At 41.3% G+C, this 18413-nt stretch overlaps 1 protein-coding gene across 1 annotated transcript in view; it reads left to right on the top strand.

Moving 5' to 3' along the window:
• The window catches only part of LOC128218518 (uncharacterized), a 46235-nt gene that overhangs the window by 5627 nt on the left and 22195 nt on the right, over positions 1–18413 (top strand). The window contains exons 3-10 of the mRNA XM_052926196.1: positions 3503–3614; positions 5664–5767; positions 6352–6507; positions 7936–8061; positions 12174–12200; positions 12516–12539; positions 13340–13546; positions 14498–14527. Of these exons, the coding sequence (XP_052782156.1) occupies positions 3503–3614; positions 5664–5767; positions 6352–6507; positions 7936–8061; positions 12174–12200; positions 12516–12539; positions 13340–13546; positions 14498–14527 (786 nt within the window). The remainder of the gene's footprint in view (positions 1–3502; positions 3615–5663; positions 5768–6351; positions 6508–7935; positions 8062–12173; positions 12201–12515; positions 12540–13339; positions 13547–14497; positions 14528–18413) is intronic.

Below are 18413 nucleotides of genomic sequence, written 5' to 3'. Positions count from 1 at the left end.
ATCCCTGTTTTACCACACTCAGCCCCATATGGCCCTCCATCCCTGTATTACCGCCCTCAGTCCCATATGGTCCCTCCTTAAGTGTACAATCCCTTTACGTGACCTATGGCTCCTCTTTGCGTGTACAACCTCCCTAGGTCCCCGTTGGCACCTCCATGCGTAAACAACCCTGCTTTGTCTCCTATGATCCTTCAGTGCGTTTACAACCGCGCTATGCCCCCTATGGACCCTCAGTGCGTGTACAACCGCGCTATGTCCCCTATGGACCCTCAGTGCGTGTACAGCCGCGCTCTGCCCCCATTGGCCATTCCATGCGTGTACAACCCCGCTATGTCCCCTATGGCCTCCATGCGTGCACAACCGCGCTATGTCCCCTATAGCCCCTCAACGCGTGTACAACTGCGCTATGTCCCCTATGATACCTTTCATGCGTGTACAACCGCGTTATGACTCCAATAGCCCCTCAATGTGTGTACAACCGAGCTATGTCCCCTATGGACCCTCAATGCGTGCAAAACCGCGCTATGTCCCCTATTGCCCATCAGTGCGTGTACAACCCCGCTATATCCTCTATGGCCCATCAGTTCGTGTACAACCGCGCTACGTCCCCTATGGACCCTCAGTGCGTGTTCAACCGTGCTACGTCCCCTATGGACCCTCAGTGCGTGTACAACCGCGCTATGTCCCCTATGACCCCGATGCATGTACAACCGCGCTATGCCCCTATGGACCCTAATTGCGTGTACAACCCCGCTAGGTCCACTATGGCCCATCAGTGCCTGTACAACCCCGCTATGTCCCCTATTGCCCCTTAGTGCGTGTACAACCCCGCCATGTCCCCTATGACACCTCCATGCGTGAAAAACCGCGCTATGACCTGTATGGCCCACATGCGTATGCAACCGCCCTATGACCCCTATGGCCCTTCTATGCGTGTACAACCGCGATATGACCCCTATGTACCCCTCATGCGTGTACAACCGCGCTATGTCCCCTATGGCCCCTCCATGCGTGTACAACCGCGCTATGTCCCCTATAGGCCCTCCATGCGTGTACAACCGCGCTATGTCCCCTATGGCCTCTCCATGCGTGTACAACCGCGCAATGTCTCCTTTGGCTTCTCCATGCGTATACAACCGCGCTATGTCACCTATTGCCTCTCCATGCGTACACAACCGTGCTATGACCCCTATGGACCACATGCATGTACAACCGCGCTATTTCTCCTATGGACCCTTAGTGCGTGTACAACCGCGCTATGCCCCCTATGACCCATCACTGCGTGCATAACCCCGCTATGTCCCCTATAGCCCCTCTTTGCTTGTACAACTCCGCTATGTCCCCTATGGACCCTCAATGCGTAAAGAATCGCGCTATGACCCCTATGAACCACATGCGTGTATAACCGCGCTTTGTCCCCTATGGCCTCTCCATGCGTGCACAACCGCGCTATGTCCCTTATTACCCCTCAATGCGTGTACAACCGCGCTATGACCCCTATGGCCCCCATGCATGTACAACCGCGCTATGTCCCCTATGACCCCTTAATGCGTGTACAACCGCGCTATGACCCCTATGGCCCCCATGCATGTACAACCGCGCTATGTCCCCTATGGACCCTTAGTTTGTGAACAACAGCGCTATGTCCCCTTTGGACCTTAATTGCGTGTACAACCCCGCCATGTCCCCTATGACTCCTCAATGCGTAAACAACCGCGCTATGACCCATATGGCCCCCATGCGTGTACAACCGCGCTATGTCCCTTTGGCCAATCAGTGCGTGTACAACCGCGCTATGTCCCCTTTGGCCCATCAGTGCGTGTACAACCGCGCTATGTCCCCTATGGCCCATCAGTGCGTGTACAACCCCGCTATGTCCAAAATTGCCCATCAGTGCGTGTACTATCGCGCTATGTCCCCTTTGGCCCCTACATGCGTAAACTACCGTGCTATGTCCACTATGCCCCTCAATGCGTGTACAACCGCGCTATGTTCCCGATGGCCCCTCCATGCATGTACAACCGCGCTATGTTCCCTATGGCCCCTCCATGCGTGTACAACCGCGCTATGTCCCCTATGAACCCTCCATGCGTGTACAACCACGCTATGTCCCCTATGGACCCTTAGTGCGTATACAACCGCGCTATGTCCCCTATGACCCTTCAGTGTGTGTACAACCTGGTTATGTCCCCTATGGCCCATCAGTGCGTGTAAAACCCCGCTATGTCCCCTATGGACCTTCCATGCGTGTACAACCTCGCTATGTCCCCTATGGAACCTCAGTGCGTGTACAACCCCGTTATGTCCCCTATTGCCCCTCCATGCGTGTACAACCCCGCCATGTTCCCTAGCGCCCCTCCATGCGTATACCACTGCGCTATGTCCCCTATGGACCCTCAATGCGTGTACAATCCCGCCATGTCCCCTATGGCCCCTCCATGCGTGTACAACTGCTTTATGTCCCCTTTGGCCCCTTAATGCGCCTATAACCCCGCTATGTCCCCTATGGCCCCTCCATGTGTTTACAAACGCGCCACGCCACCTATGACCAATCCATGCGTCTACAACCATGCTACCTGTCATATGGCCCCGCCATGCTTCTTCAACCGCCCCATTTCATTCAGAAATCTTTTGTTTTAAATTAAACAAAATATTTATATTTTCCTTGTGACCAAAATTTAACAAATAAAGGTATATCTAGTCACTTGAAAACCATCAACTCCCTGCTAATTCCTTTTTTTACAAGAAAATCATAACTTGCATGCAGTTTTTAGGATTTTACAATTATGTTTGTCTATTTTTTCCAATGAGCTCATTTGTTATAAATTTTATATTAGCTTTCCTATTTCGCTTTGCTTAGATTGCTGAGAGTTTAGAGTCAAAATTGATACTGACATGTAATCTATAAGTGAATTTTATATGTAAACGAAAGCATGGAAGAGAAGCCAGAACAAGTAATTTGACTCCAAGTTTGAACGTGTTCTCGTTTTTTATTGAGTCGCGTACCCTGTTGCCCCCCCCCCACCGTCCGAGCAGATTGTCCAATTAAATTATACTTAAACCTTTAACACAACTTTTAGAGTACCCTGTTATAATTTCTGTTATGAAGGACGGTCAAGATGTTTACAAATTCTCATTTTATGCATATAATGCTTCAAAACCTAACTTATATTTGGTAACCAGACATAAAACTTACCTATAAAAGTAAAGTGTTTGTTTATTATAGTGTCACCCATCTTAGTTAAGGGCCAGCCCGTTGGGCTTATGAGACACCTACATTCGTGAACATCTTTACCCCGATTTCTTATCCCAAATGCCAGGCGCCTGGCAGGAAGGCAATCGGTACCCCTCGATTTAACTAGCTGCTGGGTCAGCAACCGGCCATGTCAGAACAAGCCCCTTGCGAGACTCGAACCTTCGACCTCCCGCTCCGTAGGCGGACGCCTCAACCACAAGGCCACTGAGACGGTATATGGATTAATTATTCTATCTTTTGTTGTAGTGTACAACAACCGGGCGGACTTTTTTATGCAGGCGGTGCACGTGAACGGGCCGAAATCGTCCACCATTGCTAAAGCCGCCAACCTCGTCAACCTGCTCGCCGTCTTCCTCAAGTAAGATCAGCGGTGCTTATTTTAGTCGACTCAACTCAACTTAACTCCACTCAGTCCAAATCAAATCAGCTTTGATACTGCCTTCTATATGGGTCAAGGTCGTTGCATGCACGAACATGAATATAAGGCATTTAGTAAGGCGCCCCGAAGTTGGGTTTAAGCTCTCTGCCCAACATTCGGTCATTTTGTAGCTTACTGCATCTTCCTGTCCAGGCTTCCCACAACCTTATGCATTATACGAGTCAATATATTAATGACGTTAGAAAAACAATTGTTACACACAGAGTAAACAAAGAGAATTTGTTTAGGTAGTAAACTATGTTCCAAAATTAGTGTTATATTAGATTTTATCTCAAATGGATGATAGCCTGTAGGGTGCCTTGTTCTAAGCGCCAGAAACGATCTGCCCTGTTGTTCTCGTTGTCACGATCGTAGTCGACCACGTAGTCACGCTCTTAGTCGAGCTCATAGTCGAATTGGTAGTCGTGCTCGTAGTCGTGCTCGTACTCGTGATCGCAGTCATGCCTGTAGTCGTGCTGGTAGTCGTGATCATATTCCTGCTCGTAGTCATGCTCGTAGTCGTGCTCGTAGTCATACTCTTATCCTGCTCGTAGTCGTGATCGTAGTCATGCTCTTATTCTGCTAGTAGTCGTGCTCGTAGTCATGCTCTTATCCTGCTCGTAGATGTGTTCGTAGTCATGATCGTGGTAATGCTAGTATTCCTGCTCGTGGTCGTGCTTGTAGTCGTGCTCGTAGTCGTGATCGTAGTCATACTCTTATTCTGCTAGTAGTCGTGCTCGTAGTCATGCTCTTATCCTGCTCGTAGTCGTGCTCGTAGTTATGGTCGTGGTCATGTTAGTATTCCTGCTCGTAGTCATGCTGGTAGTCGTGATCGTAGTCATGCACGCATTCCTGCTCGAAGTTGTGCTTGTATTCCTGCTCATAGTCGTGCTCGTATACCTGCTCGTAGTCATGCTCGTAGTCGTGCTCGCAGCCATGCTCGTATTCCTGCTTGAAGTCGTGCTCGTAGTCTTGCTCGCAGCCATGCTCGTAGTCGTTCTCGTATGCCTGCTCGTATTCCTGCTCGTAGTCGTGCTCGTATGCCTGCTCGTAGTCATGCTCGTATTCCTGCTCGTAGTAGTGCTCGTATTCCTGCTCGTAGTCATGCTCGTATTCCTGCTCGTAGTCGTGCTCGTATTCCTGCTCGTAGTCATGCTCGTATTCCTGCTCGTAGTCATGCTCGTAGTCGTGCTCGTAGTCGTGCTCGTAGTCATGCTCGTATTCCTGCTCGTATTCCTGTTCGTAGTCATGCTCGTATTCCTGCTCGTATTCCTGCTCGTAGTCGTGCTCGTAGTCATGCTCGCAGTCATGCTCGTATTCCTGCTCGTAGTCATGCTCGTATTCCTGCTCGTAGTCATGCTCGCAGTCATGCTCGTATTCCTGCTCGTAGTCATGCTCGTAGTCGTGCTCGTAGTCATGCTCGCAGTCATGCTCGTATTCGTGCTCGTAGTCATGCTCGTATTCCTGCTCGTAGTCATGCTCGCAGTCATGCTCGTATTCCTGCTCGTAGTCATGCTCGTAGTCGTGCTCGTATTCCTGCTCGTAGTCATGCTCGTATTCCTGCTCGTAGTCGTGCTCGTAGTCATGCTCGTAGTCATGCTCGTATTCCTGCTCGTAGTCATGCTCGTAGTCGTGCTGGTAGTCATGAGCGTAATTGTGCTCATAGTCGTGATCGTAGTCGTGCTCGCCGTCACGCTCGTATTCGTGTTCGTAGTCGTGCTCGTAGTAGTGCTCGTGGAAGTCGCCTTCCCTCGGTTAGCAAATAGAACAATGGTTTTCAATCTCTTTAATAAATATTGATACTTGAACAAACGAACTCTTCTTCGAATTATCATCCGTATCTTGTTCAACGTGGGACAGATAACTGTGATCTGACGCCAAAAGCATAATCAGCCTAAAATAATATACATAGCTTTGAATATTCATGTAAAACATCAAACGAAATCTAACTTTTACAATAATATAATGACTTGTTTTTATACCTTCTAGTGTGCCGACGGTCGGAGACGTAATGGCCTATGACAATTTCGACAACCAACTTGATACTGTCGTTGATCGGATCAACGGCATTTGTCCTCTCAAGAACATTGAAGGTTTCTGATTATATTTTTGCATTTTGCGAAGAAAACAATCGGTGAGCAAGATAATGTTTTGACAGCTTCTTTTGTCGGCACCGTCCACAACAATTCAAACCTCGATAGATATATTTTTTTTTTAAAGCTGCACTCTCACAGATTGAACTTTTTGACAACTTTTTTTTATTTATTGTCTTGGAACAACCAAATTTTTGCGAAAATGCATGGAAACCAGTGATATTAGACGGCTGACAAAATAGTTGATCGCAGATTTTTATATTTAAGTTCAAAGCTGGATTTTTTATGCATTTTTCTTAAACCTTTACTAACGGTTTTAGCCATAAAACATGAATTTTCAAACGGAAATATGAGTCCGTGATCTGGTCTTTTGACAGCAGTCTTATATCACTGGTTTGCAGATGTATACGCAAAACTGGCTCATTCCAAGAAAAAGAAACAGAGTTGTCAAAATGGTAAAATCTGTGAGAGTGCAGCTTTAACGTTGGTGTAGAATAACGTCTTGCTTTCTACTTGCCTCCCCGTTGGTTCTAACATAACAACCATTCATTCTTTATAAATTTACGTGACAATCGCTTCTCCAGTATCTCACTACCGCCCAGAGTTCGAAGAGTGTGTCCAGGCGGACAATGAGAGCCCCTGGCGGCCCATTACTGGCATCTGTAACAACTTGAAACACCCGCGCTGGGGAACGCCGGGAATAGCTCAACTAAGACTGGCACCGGCATCCTGGGAAAATGGTAAGTTGATAACAGTTCAAGTTAGATCACATTTTAAATGTTTAATTGAATAATTCATTGTTTCTAAATAAAAGATTGACTCCCACTTTCTAGAAAAAACGTGAATGTGATAGTTTTGTCTAACTTTTCTTTATTGATTATTGATCTATTAGTTTATTGATTGATTGATTGATTGATTGATTAATTGATTGACTCATCGAATTGATTGATTGATTGATCGATCTATTGATAAATCGATTGATTGATTGTTTGATTGATTGATTGATTGATTGATTGATTGATTGATTGATTGATTGATTGATTGATTGATTGATTGATTGATTGATTGATTGACTGACTGACTGATTGATTGATTATTTGATTATTTGATTGATTTATTGATTGATTTATCGATTGATAAATTGACTTATCGAATTGATCGATTTACTGATTGATTGGATTAATTGAATTGATTAACTTCTTGATTGAAAGTTTTTCATATCAGCCAGCCCTCTTTGATGTCAAAGGTTAACTAGTATGTATTTAGCTACATCGATTGAATGTAACATTGGTTGTTAACTCCTACTGGTGTAGGTTGAACTGGACATACACTGACGCTTGTACCATTTGAACTGGTTGGTAGATTTTGCAAAAGCAGATGCAACCGGAACACCTCGGCAAATATTTAACATAAAATTATATGACCTCGGAAATAATACGTATCGGATATTAAAAGCTTTCCATTATGGCGGCGCCCGTATTGAAATCGCGTTGTATGTATTTTCAGCTTAAAAATGAACATATGGCGAAGAGTATCAACCTGTCTTTTCTTGTAATTTGAATCTTATTTCAAGTTTTTCCAAAGTATAGTTGAGACGCGAATCAAAATAATTAGTTTCAGCACATTTTTTACGTTATCAAATGGGTCTACTGAGTGTTATGATAATTGAGTAAATCGCCGGCAATCCCATCGCATCATTTTCTTCCACCTCAGATAAGTAGATCTGTAATTTGGCCGGGCTGGAAATTTATTATTACTTTATTTTGTTTAACTGAGAAGGGAGAAAAAGCATCTACCATAGCCGCCCGTGTAAGGTAGGTTCATCCCAACCCTCGCACATGGTGTTCTGTGAAAACTCAAAACACCTTACGCTTGATAAACCTATCTTAAGTTCTCGGTAATGGAGGATACTCGTAATCTTGAGGCCTATTTACGAGGTCTATCACGATACTTGCCGGAGATGGCCGAGTTGTTACGTGTATTTACTAGGTCTATTACGAAACTTGCCGGAGATGGCCGAGTTGGTACAATCAAAATCCGAAAGAAAAGAATAAACTTCGTAGGTTGATTTGGTGGCGTCCGACTTATTGAGAACCAAATTCATCTTAAGTACATAATTATGTTACATGTTGGTTTGATTGGGTCTGACCTTTTTTTTCCTGTTGCAGTTGGCTTGGTGGAGTTCAATCCTGTGCCCGTTCACCTGACCCCCGTACAACCCAGGGGCGTACAGCTGGTACCCAACAATCCCCTCATTTTCAACCTGCAGGGAACCGGCACTTTCACGCTTGCAGGTACGTCGCCTAGTTGCAACATACGTAATCGCCCTCTCAAACTTGCCGGACTTTTCAGTTGAATTCGTAGATGGTGAATTTAGCCACGTGATGTCCGATGGGTACGTCATCAGATCAATGTAGTACCTCGAGGGGGCAACACCGGCAGCTCTCATTGCCCTGGCCTATTTTCAGTGTTAGAATCACGTGATTATATGTGGATGAGTCTTCCCACCATATAATACATTGGACTCTGATTTACACAAGTGCACCTAACTTTATGTATATGTGACGGGTTTTTTTAAACGCGGTAAGTTACGAAACATATTCGGATTAATGATTGTTTTCACTTTTGAGTTATCAGCATTTTCACAGTAATTTGTCCTCCGCTCTAAATAGTAAACCATACGAACTGGCCTAGTTTCACGTAGGCATTGTAGACCAGCAGGGCCGCTGTTCATAAACATCTTTAGTAATTTCTAAAGTCAAATTCTTAAAATTTTCATTTAAAATTAAAGAAATTGTTTTAATCAGATTTTCGAATGAAAGTATGTTTATTCAATACCATCGATTTCATGTATCATTAAGTAATTATATTAAATTAGCAGTACAATACTTAGCTTCGAAAAATGACTTAAGTCAGCAAATGACTTAAGTAAGCAAATGACATTATTTAGGAAATGACTTCAAATGTTTTATGAATACCGACTCTGGCCTATTTTCACGAACATACTTGTTTTATTCTCAACTACCTTATCCATATATAAGCCTGGCATGATTCAAAAATTTAAACGCGTTTGTCTTTTTAAAAGGGCATTCATATGTATGTTTTTTGATAGTATCGTCTTTGTTCGATATTTTAAAAAATGTAAGTCAACAGCAAAAACATTATCCGAGTAATAACTTAAAAAAGATAAATTTCTAATATTGACTTTAGTATTTTTAACATAATTTATGAGAGGATTTGCTGATATTTTAAGAGCAAAAAAGGTACTCATATAAATAAAATGAAAACAGATAAATTGTACTAAAGTTTGATCTTTGCTCTTAAATTGATTTTTTTGAATATTGACTTAAGGTTTTTTTCCAGCATAATCTATGAGAGGATTTGTTGGTAAGCGGCATTGCTCCATGTTTATACGAGCGAAAAAGGTACTCGGATACAAAAATCAAAAAAATAAATTCTACTCATTACAAGTATAATCTTTGCTGGAAGTTTTTTTTGGAATATCGACTTAAGTTGTTTGTTTTTTAAACATAATTTATGAGAGGATTTCTTAATAAGCGTCATTGCTCGATGTTTATAAGAGCAAAAAAGGTATCCCAGTACAAAATAAAAAAAAGATCAATCGACATCAAGTATATACGTGATATTGTGCACGGCACATACTTATAAGAAAATGCCATTTCTTAAAAATGGTGGAAAACGCTTACACAGGCATTCAAGAAATAAATCCTGCGATGATAATGTTGTTGAGTTTAGAAAGGTTTGCCCGGGCCCTTTAATGGCTGCATTACGGCTTGACCCCGCCACACCCCCACGAGTGACTTTAACATAATTTTGAGACCAAAGGGGGTTCCTGGGGTGATATTCAATATTCAACTTAAGTTAATCATGGTTAAGTTATGGTCATACATCATTGACTTTATCCACTCTATTGGTCAGTTATAATAACAAGTAATCCGATTAGCTACATCGTTCTTAGATCCAATTAAGACCAATATTGAATACAAGCCCTGGGAGAGTATGCTCTCTGAGACCCCCGACAGGATGGGTCTACTTATCATATTTGGTCTAAGTAAGACCATGGTAGGAACACTGTTAATTTCGCAGTCGTTAGGACGAAATGGCTTTGAAGCGACCCATCCTTAAATAAGTTTCATAATCTTCAGTTAATTTTAGCTTCATAAAAACTGTTCACAGTCAATTAGGCCCTAAGTGCATCACTTTATTGTGTCCTATATTGTGTTTTATCAAACAACATAGTCAATTAAGGGATCCTATTTCTTACATAAAATCTTGGATTGAAAAGCGGTGAACATATTATAAAATAATAATACGTCTCCATTGTAGCAATGCATAATGAAACATCTGATCAAATGCAAATCTGCATCCTGGTTCGCTAACTGTGGTTCCCAAATTACTACATGTTGCTTAACACTCGTGATCTTATTTATTTGTGATTTTTAATGGTTTGACTGGTTTCAAGCCAAGTTTTAAGGGACTGTACACCAGATTGGCACAAAAAAAGTTTTTTTTCGGTAACGAATCTCAGGACAATTATCTAATGGAATGTGTTACGCTTGGATATCATAATTGTAAAAAAAAATGTGTCGGAGACCGGGTTCGAACCTGTGTCGCCAAAATTGCAGTCCATCGTCGTATCCACTGAGCTACGACGGATTACTCTGATTGGGTGACATAACTAAGCTATACACCTACCTCGTTATTATCACGTGATAACATCGACTAGCCAATCATGCATAAGGAATGAATTCTACCTGGTAGACATACCCAGTAATCTTTTTTAATGGAAAATACGAAATAACTGCTAAACTTAAATAAATTGTAAACTATGTGGTACTTCAGTTAGTAAGTTTCAATGCATTGTATACATCGATGCCAAGTTTATGTCAGTTTTCGACAATTTTCTCATTTTTTTTCGCTATTTTATCATACGGAGTACAGCCCCTTTAACAGTCCCGACAACATGGAATCCATAAATATACACTGTGAAATAATAAACATGTGTATGTCGAAGTTACGAATACTGAAAACCATACACATGCAAATATTAGCAAAAATAAATTACTCGCTGAATGAAATGTAACCTACCGTACAATCAACTCAAAGGCAGTCAGGTTTGAAATGTGTTATATTTATGACCTGGTTAAGAGGATGAATGTTTTTTGAGTAAGTTTAATTTTACAACTTTATAGATCAAAGAAAACTGAAATATACGGTGGTAATCATTTCTACGCTTATGATTGCAATAGTATTACAGTAAATTGAATTCCCCCCGTTTAAACAAGTACAACCTAGATGACCCCGCCCACCGAAGTAGAACTTCTCATTTATTTTTGTTTCCTTGTTTATCAAGACGGCAGACTACTTTCCTTCAAAGATTTAACCAGTCAAAAAGATTTGACAACTCCACTGTCACATTGGTATACATATAGACATGTTCTAGTTTAAAAAATACTCGCTCATGTATTTGGACCTCTTTCTTGTTCACGGTATTGCATCTCAAAACGCTGATATTAAAATTATATAATTTTACTCTTTGATACCGAAATTGCAAAAAAAAATACAATAAAAGTATAAAAAAAATGGTTTTATTTGGAAGCGAACCCATGCCTACACAGTCAATATATATTTTTTTAGAAAAGAAAACAACAACAACAAAACCGCTCGCCCACAAATATTTATTGATATTATACCTCACATAAATTTGTCCCTTCTTTGTACATATAAAATCGATCGGTTCGTATATCACTGCATTATGATGAAAATCCAGTTTAATGACGTCAGCGGTCCATATTATATTTTTGGCCGGTCCGGACCTCGCCAAAATGTAATATGGACCGCTGACGTCATATAATTGGTAAGTGCGGCTTGCTATTTTCACAACGGCGAAAACTTGTCGCAAGTAAACATTATTAGCTTTGTTTAATAAAACACATTTAAATTGCTTTAAAAATATTGAATGTTCATGAAAAGTGTTCGGTATAATATAAGAAATATAAAACACCACTTCGGGCCATATGGCATTATAAGGACCGTCTAGTCAGCCCCCGAAGGTGAATGAACCTCGGCTAACGCCTCGGTCCATATACACTATGAGTGGCTGACTGGCCGGTCCTTATAATGTCATATGACCCTCAGTGGTGTGCTATATTTCTTAATTATACAGTATACGATATTATTGAAAATGTTTGTGGATACAGTAGAACAGTAGACGTATATCTATAAAAATCAAAGTAGAGCAACGGACAATTATCTATAAAAAATCTTTATATAATCCGAATTTAAAATCTCTTCTTTTTTATTACTGAAGTAGAGCAATAGACATGCATCTGTGAAAATTGTGGAAGAGCTAAGGACAAAATACTATGATTTTTTTTTATTTCAGTAACATATCCGGAGAGAGGTGACCCGGGTAAGTTATTGTCATGTTATCTATAAACATGATCCATTTTGCTTAAAATCGTGGTATTTTATTATAATATAGTCTACTTAACAACTTATTTGAGAAACTCCGAAGCTACCTCTTATCATTTTCCAAACAAAACCAGGTGTGTTAGCTTTTGCATGAAATTCCCCTTATTTCCCGCTTATGCTATACGCCTATTTAGAAACTGATATAAACATTCAATTTTTGAACACTCAACAAAAATATAATTAAACAAATATAAATATATATATTTCTTTTTTTGCGAATAGATTTATGATAGTTTTTTTTCTTTTCTTGCAGAATCGGCTGGCTGTACCGCGGGTGGTATGTCCTTATTAAGGGGGGGGGGGGGGGGTGAACGCGAAAATGCTGTTATTGACATTATATAAAGACGTAGATACTTTTTTGTAGTTAAGTTTCGCTTTCGCCCACGCTATACACTTTTTTGACATAATTATGTAACAGTTTGGGGTGTTTCAAATTAATTAGTTGCTTTTACTCGCTTTAATGCGTGTTTTGGTGCAAATATAAATCATACAGTCGAACCCCGTTGTCTCAGACTACCAGAGACCGGTGAAAACACATCGAGTCTTGAAAAATTCGAGCCAAGCGGAATGCTTACCTTCCGTATAAAGAAATTCGTCCTTTATATCCAATTTGAGCCAAGCGGGAATGCTTACCTTCCGTATAAACTATAAAGCAATTTGTCCTTTATATCCAATTCGAGCCAACAAGGAAATCAAGCCAAGCAAGTTCGAGCGAACGGGTTTCGACTGTATTTCATTTTGTGTACATTTGTAATGTTTCAGTTGATATCGCTGTCATTTAAAAAAATAATAACGTTAGTCTTCCTATATATCTTATTGCTTTAAGCATAAGAAAATATACCAAACTATAATAAGTATACACTTAGTTCCATTTCGACTTCATAAAGTCGAACCCTGTTGCCTCGAATCCCAAAGACCGGCATAACAGTTCGAGTCAAGAGGGAATGCTTACCTATTAGGATATTGGTCCTTATATCCAATTCGAGCCAACGGGGAAATCGAAATAACCGAGCCAACGGTGTTCGACTGTATATATTTTCATGGTTTCAAGTATAAACAGTTTTTAATGTCACCCAGGTGCATGTACGAAAGAGGATTTTGATAGCGTACGATTTGAGTTGAAGCTTAATTCCAACTGCGAACGTTTCTGTCAGTGTGTACGAGGGGTGTCCCCAAACAGCTTCCACTGGAAAGAATTCAAGTGCTCGCCGGGAACCAAGTTCGGAATCAAGGAAAAGCCATTCTTTAGTTCCTGTTACCATAGCGCCGAGGTCAACTGTGAAGGTATACAGTAGTGTTTTTTTCTGCAATTGTTACATGTAGAAAACTAAAGGAAAAACTAAAGGGAACCAGATATAGTGTCAAAACTACACGCACCAGATATCCTATCGTCATGTGTAATGTTCTGGAAATTTATCTTTAGTATACAGTAAACACTCGTATTTTCGAAGTCGTTGGGACCTCGGGAATTAATTCGAGATAGTAAACACTCGTATTTTCGAAGTCGTTGGGACCTCGGGAAATAATTCGAGATATTAAACACTCGTATTGTCGAAGTCGTTGGGACCTCGGGAAATAATTCGAGATAGTAAACACTCGTTTTGTCGAAGTCGTTGGGACCTCGGGAAATAATTCGAGATAGTAAACACTCGTATTGTCGAAGTCGTTGGGACCACGGGAAATAATTCGAGATAGTAAACACTCGTATTGTCGAAGTCGTTGGGACCTCGGGAAATAATTCGAGATAGTAAACACTCGTATTGTCGAAGTCGTTGGGACCACGGGAAATAATTCGAGATAGTAAACACTCGTATTGTCGAAGTCGTTGGGACCTCGGGAAATAATTCGAGATAGTAAACACTCGTATTTTCGAAGTCGTTGGGACCTCGGGAAATAATTCGAGATAACGAACACTCCATATAATCAAAATACCAAACATGTCTAATTTAACCTAACATATTCGAAAAAAATGTCGACATAAAAATAACATCGAGATAACAGAGTTCGACATAGCGATATTTGACTCTATAATCAATAGGTAAAGCATAATCGCCTAGGTCTCAGTGGGAGACTCAATGAAAAAGGTTACACTTTGCTTTATCAGGTTTTAATGGCAATTACAACTAAAAGTACTGTGTTGTCCAGCGTGATAGGAAACCTTGTTTGTAATGGCGTCAATACATCCGAACATGTATCTTATAAATATACACTATAATGTAATTTATTTTGTTTCAGAACAGGAAAGCAAGTTTCAGGAAAACCAAGGTGATTGTGACCATGGTGATATCGCTGGACTTCATTGCCTGTCTCTACTCAAGCTCAGCTTACTGGGATGGCCTCTATATAGCTGGCCTGCATTCCCCGATTCTACTCGAATTCAACATACTGCATTGGTCTATATTTAGCTGGCCAGCTTTGCCTGTCTGTATTAGAACACAGCATACTGCATTGGTAACTATTTAGCTAGCCTGCATTGCCTGTCTCTACTATACCAAATCATACTGCGTTAGTCTCTATATCGATAGCCTGCATTGCCTGTTTCTATTAGATATCAGCATACTGCGTTAGTCTCTATATCGCTAGCCTGCATTGCAAGTTTTTATTAGATTTTAGCATACTGAGTAGGTCTCTATATCGCTAGCATGCATTGCCTGTTTCTATTAGATATCAGCATACTACGCTAGTCTCTATATCGCTAGCCTGCATGGTCAGTTTCTACTAGATATCAACATACTGAGTCGGTCTCTATATCGCTAGCATGCATTGCCTGTTTCTATTAGATATCACCATACTGAGCCGGTCTCTTTATCGCTATCCTGCATTGCCTGTCTCTACTAGAAATCAGCATTCTGCGTTAGACTCTTTATCGCTATCCTGCATTGCCTGTCTCTACTAGAACTCAGCATTGCGTTAGTCTCTATATCGCTATCCTGCATTGCCTGTCTCTACTAGAACTCGGCATACTTCGTTAGTCTCTATATCGCTATCCTGCATTGCCTGTCTCTACTAGAACTCGGCATACTGCGTTAGTCTCTATATCGCTATCCTGCATTGCCTGTCTCTACTAGAACTCGGCATACTGCGTTAGTCTCTATATCGCTATCCTGCATTGCCTGTCTCTACTAGAACTCGGCATAGTGCGTTAGTCTCTATATCGCTATCCTGCATTGCCTGTCTCTACTAGAACTCGGCATAGTGCGTTAGTCTCTATATCGCTATCCTGCATTGCCTGTCTCTACTAGAACTCGGCATAGTGCGTTAGTCTCTATATCGCTATCCTGCATTGCCTGTCTCTACTAGAACTCGGCATAGTGCGTTAGTCTCTATTTCGCTATCCTGCATTGCCTGTCTCTACTAGAACTCGGCATACTGCGTTAGTCTCTATTTCGCTATCCTGCATTGCCTGTCTCTACTAGAACTCGGCATACTGCGTTAGTCTCTATATCGCTAGTCTGCATTGCCTGTCTCTACTAGAACTCGGCATACTGCGTTAGTCTCTATATCGCTATCCTGCATTGCCTGTCTCTACTAGAACTCGGCATACTGCGTTAGTCTCTATATCGCTATCCTGGATTGCCTGTCTCTACTAGAACTCGGCATACTGCGTTAGTCTCTATATCGCTAGTCTGCATTGCCTGTCTCTACTAGAACTCGGCATACTGCGTTAGTCTCTATATCGCTATCCTGCATTGCCTGTCTCTACTAGAACTCGGCATACTGCGTTAGTCTCTATATCGCTATCCTGCATTGCCTGTCTCTACTAGAACTCGGCATACTGCGTTAGTCTCTATATCGCTATCCTGCATTGCCTGTCTCTACTAGAACTCGGCATACTGCGTTAGTCTCTATATCGCTATCCTGCATTGCCTGTCTCTACTAGAACTCGGCATACTGCGTTAGTCTCTATATCGCTAGTCTGCATTGCCTGTCTCTACTAGAACTCGGCATACTGCGTTAGTCTCTATATCGCTATCCTGGATTGCCTGTCTCTACTAGAACTCGGCATACTGCGTTAGTCTCTATATCGCTATCCTGCATTGCCTGTCTCTACTAGAACTCGGCATACTGCGTTAGTCTCTATATCGCTATCCTGCATTGCCTGTCTCTACTAGAACTCGGCATAGCGCGTTAGTCTCTATATCGCTATCCTGCATTGCCTGTCTCTACTAGAACTCGGCATACTGCGTTAGTCTCTATATCGCTATCCTGCATTGCCTGTCTCTACTAGAACTCGGCATAGTGCGTTAGTCTCTATATCGCTATCCTGCATTGCCTGTCTCTACTAGAACTAGGCATAGTGCGTTAGTCTCTATATCGCTAGCCTGCATTGTCTATCTCTACTAGAACTCAGCATACTGCGTTAGTCTCTATTTCGCTAGCCTGCATTGCCTGTCTCTACTAGAACTCAGCATACTGCGTTGATCTCTATATCGCTAGTCTGCATTTCCGCCTATCTCTACTAGAACTCAGCATACCGCGTTGATCTCTATATCGCTAGTCTGCATTTCCGCCTATCTCTACTAGAACTCAACATACCGCGTTGATCTCTATATCGCTAGTCTGTATTTCCGCCTATCTCTACTAGAACTCAACATACCGCGTTGATCTCTATATCGCTAGTCTGCATTTCCGCCTATCTCTACTAGAACTCAACATACCGCGTTGATCTCTATATCGCTAGTCTGTATTTCCGCCTATCTCTACTAGAACTCAACATACCGCGTTGATCTCTATATCGCTATCCTGCATTGCCTATCTCTACTAGAACTCAACATGCGGAATGTTTGCTCGGAATCATGTCTACTTGGACTGAAACATACTGCCCTCTTAAAAATGTGTTTCCGGGGTGTAGATTATGTACAAGAAATGTCATTGGAAGTATAATGTGTCAATGTCTTACATAAATATCGTGGGCTGACCACCAACACGCTTTTAGACAATGGTAAGTATGGTAGACAACATGGGACATATATTGTGGAGTTACAGCACAGCGATTTTGTTCATCTAATGGGGTTTGTATGTGTTTCACCATATAACATAAATTTTTGAAGGAAACATGTTCAGCAAATTATCCCCAGGGATTTTATGGAAGTGTTTTGCTGATATAAACCAAAATATTGTCGCATATATAAGTATGTCATTCAATAATAACGTTTTAAGTGTTTTAGTCAGCAATAAGGTGTCCACAATACGTTTCCATATTTATCTGTTGTATTCATGTTTTAACTTTTATATGAAATATAGTTTAAGCAAAACTTTTTGGACAAATGACAAACACGCAAAACAATGCATGAAGAACAAACTAACAATAAACTTATTGTACCTTAATAATTCGTTTGTCTTCATATACTGTTCGTCTTTATTTTGAGACGTGACCGATAAGGCTGGTGACCCCAAATCATTTAGGTACATTATTTATAACAGTGGGGCGGCTAAGCATCAAATGGTGCACTTTGGGTTAAAAACATAAAATTTGGCACACAAATAAAACATCGCCCAAGTCAGCAGCACCTCATGGTGACCGTGGCAACCATTTTGCAAAATGGCCGCCAAAATGGCCGACCAGTTCTTCAAATGTTTTTTTCTTTGTAACTACAAGCGAACATTCACTTTAAATAAAGTGATTTCAGGCTTCATTCTAATTGTTTGTGCCTTCATGCAGTATGAATCCCTTGGCCGCGATTTTGCACATCCATGAAGCGCGATAGCGCTTCTTGAAAAATTTGCAATGTCGAGGCCGAGCTTTTATTCTACATGAACGCCCGAAATAATAGAATCAATCAATCCTTATATTTACGTATTCCCCTTTGTATAACTTTATTTTTTGTTGTAATAATGTTTTTGGATTAAATGATTTTCGCGTTTAACAAGAAAATTATCGAGATTATTCTATATGTGTTTTTACATATGCATGACCCAGGTCTTTCTCGCGAAACTCCGCCTACAGAGGTCACGCAAGGTCAACCGGTTCATGCAAAAAATATCGTCAAAAAAAAGCATAAGTGCTTATGGAAATATTGCAATTTATTTTTATTCAGATCGGAGATGAAATTTCCTGTTCTATATCTACTTAATGACAGAAAAAAGCTTGATAGTAATAATGTTTTATGACATGTTTACAAGGGGTCAGCAGGCTTCAACAATTCACATA

Source organism: Mya arenaria, chromosome 14 (assembly GCF_026914265.1).
Source record: "Mya arenaria isolate MELC-2E11 chromosome 14, ASM2691426v1".
Classification (NCBI taxonomy): Eukaryota; Metazoa; Mollusca; class Bivalvia; order Myida; family Myidae; genus Mya; species Mya arenaria.
This window is presented reverse-complemented; position numbering and strand designations above follow the sequence as displayed.